The sequence below is a fragment of the Aplysia californica genome, unplaced genomic scaffold, assembly GCF_000002075.1.
Source record: "Aplysia californica isolate F4 #8 unplaced genomic scaffold, AplCal3.0 scaffold00557, whole genome shotgun sequence".
NCBI classification, from domain to species: Eukaryota; Metazoa; Mollusca; class Gastropoda; order Aplysiida; family Aplysiidae; genus Aplysia; species Aplysia californica.
In genome coordinates, this window is record NW_004797827.1 from 502,767 (window position 1) to 510,229 (window position 7,463).

The 7,463-nt window shown below is 36.5% G+C and overlaps 1 protein-coding gene across 1 annotated transcript in view; it reads right to left on the minus strand.

The window, feature by feature from the left end:
• LOC101855973 (sodium/calcium exchanger 3) overlaps positions 1-7,463 on the minus strand; it is a gene marked incomplete at its 5' end in the record, with an annotated part of 35,431 nt that overhangs the window by 23,755 nt on the left and 4,213 nt on the right. The window contains 2 exon segments of the mRNA XM_035972012.1: positions 2,475-2,507; positions 5,914-6,133. Coding sequence (XP_035827905.1) covers positions 2,475-2,507; positions 5,914-6,133 — 253 coding nt within the window.

Sequence of the window (7,463 nt, forward strand, 5' to 3'; positions counted from 1 at the left end):
CTCTCACACACACACACACACACACACATGCACACACACACACCCGTCTCTGCCTGCCCCCCCTCAAAATAGATATGACTGCATGCTCAGCTCAGAGAAGAATGATGCAAAAAAGTAGAGAGATTTGAACCATGCGCCAGAGACAAGAGAGGGTATAACAGTCTCCCCTCGCTCAGCAAGCACTCACCAGGTTGCACCTCACCCTCCGTAGCTGTGGTGGTCACCTCACCATTATTTACTGGAAAAGCATTAGCTCAAAATCTCATTTTCTTGTTTCGCTAAAAATTAATCTCATCCACTTTTATTTACCCTCGTAATTTACCCTGTAAAATGACAGTAGGGTATTATCCAACCTTTATTTATAAATATTGTCAAAATAACGCGAGTTAAGATTTGAATAATGATTGAATTTTCGTCGTATTACAATATGGTATCGTATTTTGAGGTATTTTGTTTGAACCCCCCCCCCCAACAAAAAACAACGCTTTGCCTACGTTAACATTATAGTTATAGTTTTATAATCGCCCCAAGGACTCAGTAGTGCATGCCGTTGTAATAAACTGCTTGACTCAACACGAGTGGCCTTCATTGACAGTACATCTAACATATTAAGAGCTCTCACCTTTTCACACAAAACAAAAACTAGCTTCATTGACTTTTATTAATGCCAAGGGTAAAAGAGGTTTTTGAGATATCATGTGAAATAAAAATTAAATGATATTATTGTTTTGAATAAAAAAAAATCGCGGTTTTGTTTATAATGGTTTTCAACAGGAAATGCGAGTTTCTCAGAGTAGTCCCGCACACAAACACACACAACATACGTCAGAGAAAGTTACACAGAAAGCAACAGACGTGAGTGAGAGTGAACAGCCATGGCAGAAAATGTTTGTGTCACGTTCAATAAAGTTTGTTCCATTTGTAATGCCTTAACCATTGGCTAAGGAGAAAGGCGAAGGGTGAAGGCGAGGGGGTCGAAACCTGAATTATTTTTCTCAATAAAATTCATAGACAGAATTCGAGTTCATTTGCTATGGACACTGATGCTAGAGAAAGGAAGATAATTTAAAAAGTTTCACAGTTATCGTCATTTCTGTCGTCAATGTACCCCTGTGCGGCATGCAGTTTTATTATGTGTGGTCCCATTTCTCTCCTCAGGTTAATTAAAAATACCCATTAAAGAATATTAAAGACAATGTGCGGACAGATAGACGTCAGGTGAAAATGATATGTTTTTTTTAATCCCTACAAAACAAAAAACAAAAATTCCTAACAGCAAACGAACTAAAACAATCACAGAGGGTATCTCTACGCTTATACAGATCTAATTCTTTCCATTGCCTCTGGTACATACACAAAAAATAACACAAAAAACAGCTACAATATATATTTAATCTAATTATATTTGAGCTAGAAATAGTCCAAGAAACAGAATGTGACATATTATAAAGCCACGTCTACCATACCTCTCTAACCAACAAATAAATACATTTTGTACTTAACATCCCAGAACCCAGGAGTTGCAGATCCCCCCCACCCCCAGCGCTCATATGACCTTAGCAGTTGCGAGCGCCGTAAAACCATATACTAATACAATAGACCCCCCCCCCACCCACCCCAACCCACTTTTTCAACCAGTATTTCTTAACATTCCTACTCCTCGCTTCCACAAGAGAATATATGTTATTTCTTTCAGAAGTGGCAGACAAAACGATTTCAGAAGTGGCACAGACAAACGATTACGATTACGGGAGAACAGCAAGTGGTAAGGGGAGGAAAGTGAGGCATTAAATCTTGGTGCAAAAACTCTGTTGTACATGTCCTCAGTGCTCTCTATGGGTATCAGCAGCAGTCCTGTATAGCTCGCGCACAAACCGATAGAGTGAGCACACGATGGCCTAAAAACCTTGTCAGACTAGTCAAAGGTTGATTTACGTTTTTTAAGTTTTAAAATGACTTTATTCGAAATCTCACTGAGAACTGCAACAAGAACGATTACAACAAGAACAACAATAAAAGCAACAACAATAAAAACAACAACAACAACAACAACAACAACAACAATAACAACGACAACAACAATTACAAAATGAATAACAATTATAGTTCTCACTGAAATTCCGAAATCGAATCGAATGATAGGACAACGCAAGTTTGCACCTGGACAAGGTATAGGCACATCATGAGCACACCCTGTAAGAGTGCAAACACACTAAGAGTCTAAAGCTGGTACAGCAAAGCCAGAACACAACAGCACATTAATTATAATCTGCTCATCAGTGAAAAAAAATCCAAAAATAAAATAAATATAGAACTCGCTATTCTATAAAAAGAAAGGCATTCTATTCTCTTCCACACACACACAAAGAACAGCAAAAGCATGATATATAAACAGTAAATACACGTTCTTTAAAGCAAAGAGTAACAATCCCAGTTCATTAAACATAGGCATAAACATAACGTTGTATAACAACCTGTCCTTCCATTCTCGGCTTTACCGTCTGTACCTGTCAAGGACAAAGTGGCAATGCATCTCTCCTGAAGCAGCAGTGACTAGAGCTCTGGCTTTTCATTGGCCAGTTTCCACCGAGTACTTAATACGTATTACAGTATACAAACTGACATGCATTTATTTATAGATGTATACGGTTTTAGTTCACAACACTGAGTTTATAACAGATAGATGTTACAATATATATTGTATTTAATAAGTTAGGCTGGAAGTCTTATTGCTATTGAATTATATAAGTAGATATACATATTTGATAGTAAGAGCAGTATGAATATTATGATTTATAAAAGGTTACTCAGGGAAACACAACATTTAAACGAAAATTTTTCTTTTTCTCAATTTTCAAAGTTACTAAAGAATTGTATACTACATAGATGTAGCAAGGATTGTAATTATAAACCAAGATGAAGGAAACTCAGAGGGCAAATCCGCTCATCATTACACGCTTGACGTTACTGTTGCTGTTCTTATAGTTGCTGTTGTAATTTTTGACGTTGATGTTGTTGCTATTAATATTTCAAAATCACCTCATTGATTAAAATATATTTAAAAAAAAACCAAAAGAAAAAACCCCACAACAACCAACAACTCGAAACAAATGCTAACGTTTCACTTTAAAAAAGAGCGAGGTTTTCCCTCTTTCAAAATCGCCCCGTGGATTAAAATATATTTTAAAAAATAACTTTAAAAAAAGGAAAAGAAAAAATAGACCAACTCGAAACAACTGCTCACATTTCACTTTAAAATAAGAGCGAGGTCCCCCCCCCCCCCCCTTTAAGGATGTCGGAAAAACAACAGTTGTGGCTAAGAAAGGGGCGACTCTGACGAGTCCTGGTATTGCAGAAAGTTTAAGACCACGATATGCAGTTTGCAGGAAAGCATCTAGAAAAGCAGATCTTCCCTAGCGAAAGAAAATTATCGTTCTTGTATCTCTTTTTTATATTATCTATTGTTTTTTTTTACCCCGTAAAATCTACTGAAAAGGAGGACTTAAACAAGATTTCATTTTAAATCTACCGGCAAGTCATCAATTAGGATAGGGAAAAAAGAAAAAAAAAAATATATATATTCGGTTACGCTTGAATAGAGAAATACGCCGAACATATGAGGCAGTGTGGTGGAATCAGGCTCTCGTCAAAATAATCAAAATGAAGAAACTTGCATTTTTCCGCAGGTTTGTGAATTTTTCTTAAATTTTTTTTTTGACTCAACACCTTTCATGCCCATTAAAAAACTCATTTCTGTGTGGATTTTTCCTGAAAAACGTTAATTAGAGGCACAGAAAATGTAAATTTTCAGTTACCACGGACTCTTAAGCTAAGGAAATAACTAACCTTTGGCGGTCATTTTCTCACTAATTTTACCTCTGAAAACAGGAGACCCCAACCTCATTCTTTCGTAAATATCTCGACTTGTATTCAAGAGAAATTGATACTTTTTTCATCCAAATAAAGATAAGTGAACAAGCTTTAAGATGATACCAATAACTCTACATGCCCAAAATTTGAGAGAGCCTGATTCCACCACGCTGCCTCACATATTTTTTGAGTGAACGACCTAAGAAAACCCCCCATAAAAACAACAACTGTGCTTGTCATTTTGAAACCATTTCACACAGCGCCATATTTGTTTTAATCGTATTTCTGTACGCACTGCTATCAGGCTACTGTGGTAAGTCGACTTTTTCTCCAAAGCCCTCCAAACATTTTCAATTGGTTTACCAAAGATCGAAAACAACACGATATTTCACTCCTCTCTTTGGACCAATTAAAAAAGTGTCCTCAAAATCAGATGGTGCCCTCTTAAAAAAAGTGATGACTTTGCAAACAGAATTACCATACTTGTGTGAAAAACAGTAAAAACGAAACTAACAAACTGTGCTATTCCTATTCTTCTTCTGACGAAACGAAAGAGCTTCAAAACAAAGACTGTAGCGCCATCTGAACCAAAGCGGGGACTTCCGAGGACAAGTTTTGGGCCTAGTGAACTATCTTGTTATGTGCGATCTTTGGTATTACCAAGCACTGGGTACGATAGGGTGCATACGAATTCATTGGAGTTTGTCTGTCATCCGCATCTACTGACTATATTCTTCCAAGTTTCATTCTTTAGGCTTTTGGGGTACTGCAATCTGCTTCCGTCTTGCCAAGTTTCAGCTCTACAAAAGTTTGGAAGCGGTCGACGACCCTCTGCATTTCACAAATAGACACATAAGTCTTGTTTGTGCCAGGGTAAACATTTACAAACCAATTAATAATAACGACAAACCTACATACAGAGTGAGTTGAGAAAGAGAAACTTCCAACTTCAACCTACAGATGATGAATGTTTCTGATCCTTTCAAACCTGCATCATTTACTTCTAGTATGGGTACACATCGGTGCAAAGAGTGCAGTCTACATTTTCATAGAGGGGTGGTCTTAAACTTTCTACGTTTTTACAGTTCGGTTATTAGCAATTTCTTTCAGATACGACAGAGCGTAACTGAAAGCAAGCTAAGGCGTCAAACTCAACTAAAAATAGACCAATAGACAGACGAACGTATAAATAGATGTATACACAGATATAATGGATATTATGACAAATGCTTGATTGTTAATTAACTAGATACACCCTAGAATAATCACAATTTGCGCGTCTACTTTTAGCTAGTTTGTTGTTTCTACATATTTCCTGGGTGTTGTATTACGTTCTATCCCCACTAGTTTGTTTCACAGAAGCGTTGCTCATGGTCTCAAAGTCTGCATACTTTTGTGACAAAATAAACTAGTCGTGCCTTGATGAAATGAATACGCTTCTCCTATAGGTTCCATAGTAAAGGAATAAATAATGAATAAAGTAAATAAAAAAGAAAGAAGTGAAGTGAAAGCAATTCGATTCAACACCCCAGCCGTGGCTAATGTGTGTCATAGAAAAAACAAAAACAAAACAAAAACACTTTTGTCCCTTATAAAAACTCAGATTGGTGAACGCGTGAAAGTTATATCACAGGCTACAAACAAAATTTGCAAAAATGAACGTTGAGTGATCTTTATTACTACTTCCTTCTGAGGAAAACATCCTGCATTCTCAACCGAATAAGATGAAAAAACAACAACAGAAAAAGACTACAGTGTGATGGACATATCCTTTAAACCTGTCTTAGCAGTGGAGATAATGAAATATATTATTATACACACAAACACCCCCAAACCAAAAAAAACCCAACAACACTTATTTATAACACTAGCGATTTAAGGATAAACGTCTGTTTCAGAGGCTAAGACCGGCCTTAAAAATTAATATTATATTACTTTTGACATACAAACACAAATAAAAGCGATATTGATGAGAATATGGCGATCTCTTTAGCAGCAACAGAAATACAGACGTACACGTTTATCAACAAAGGGGGAACTTACTCATGGGGATGCCCACAAAATCTTGCTGCTGCCTCTTTCTGCGTCCTCTCTTCAGACAGAAGTCCTTGTCGGCGAGGTATGCGATGATTATGAGGAGGGGGAAGAAGAGGAAGGTGAGGACAGCCTCTTCGATGGTGACCACCTCCCTGGTCCACACCAGCAGCACGATGGCCATCCACACGTAGGCGCCGATGCAGGTGAAGGCCGTCACACCGAACACCTGGGGAGATATATTGTTTGTTTGATTGTTTGTTTGTTAGTTTGGTTTGTTTGATTGTTTGATTGTTAGTTTAGTTTGCTTGATTGTTTGTTTAGTTTGTTTGATTGTCTGCCGAATACCTGGGGAGATATATTGTTTGTTTGATTGTTTGTTTGTTAGTTTGGTTTGTTTGATTGGCTGCCGAATACCTGGGTAGATATATTGTTTGTTTGATTGTTTGATTGTTAGTTTGGTTTGTTTGATTGTCTGCCGAATACCTGGGTAGATATATTGTTTGTTTGATTGTTTGTTTGTTAGTTTGGTTTGTTTGATTGTCTGCCGAATACCTGAGGAGATATATTGTGTGTTTGATTGTTTGATTGTTAGTTTGGTTTGTTTGATTGTTTGCCGAATACCTGGTGAAATATTGTTTGTTTGATTGTTTGGTTGTTAGTTTAGTTTCTTTGATTGTTTGATTGTTTGATTGTTAGTTTAGTTTGTTTGATTGTCTGCCGAATACCTGGGGAAATATTGTTTGTTTGATTGTTAGTTTGATTTGACTGTTTGTTTGTTTGTTTGGTTGGTTGGTTGTTTGATTGTTTGTATGAGTAAAAGGAATCACGTCATAATACGTCATTTAGTAAAGGTATACCTCGGGAAATATTGTTTATTTGTTTGATTGTTAGTTTGCTTGTTTGTCTGGTTGTTTGTCTGTTTGTTTGATTGTTTGATTGTTAGTTTAGTTTGTTTGATTGTCTGCCGAATACCTGGGGAAATATTGTTTGTTTGATTGTTTGTTTGATTGTTTGTTTGTATGATGAGTAAAAAGAAGCACATAATAACAATAATATTGTCATTTAGTGCTTGTAGGTGCAAGCCGTCACCCCGAAAATCTGGGGAGATAATCTATTGTTTGTTTGTTTGATTGTTAGTTTAGTTTGTTTGCTTATCTGGTTGTTTGGTTGTATGTTTGTTTGAATGATTGTTTGATTGGTTGTTTGTATGATGAGTAAAAAGAAGCAATAGTTAGTTTAGTTTTAGTAAGGTTTTACGGCGCTCTCAACTGCATACGGTCATATGAGCGCCGTTTGTTTATTTGATCATTAAAATTTGTTTCTTTCTGCAAGAAAAAAAGCACACAATAGTAGTCAAAGGCTGTCATGGAATGTTAAATACCTGGAGAGATATTGTTTAATTGTTTGTTTGTTTGTTTGTTTGTTTGTTTTGTTTGTTTGTTCGTTAGAGTAAAGTGAAGCACGTGGATAGTATAACGTTCATTTAGTGCAGATAAAGGCTGTCACACCGAATACGTGAGGAAATATTGTTAGTTAGTTTGTTAGTTTGTTGTTTG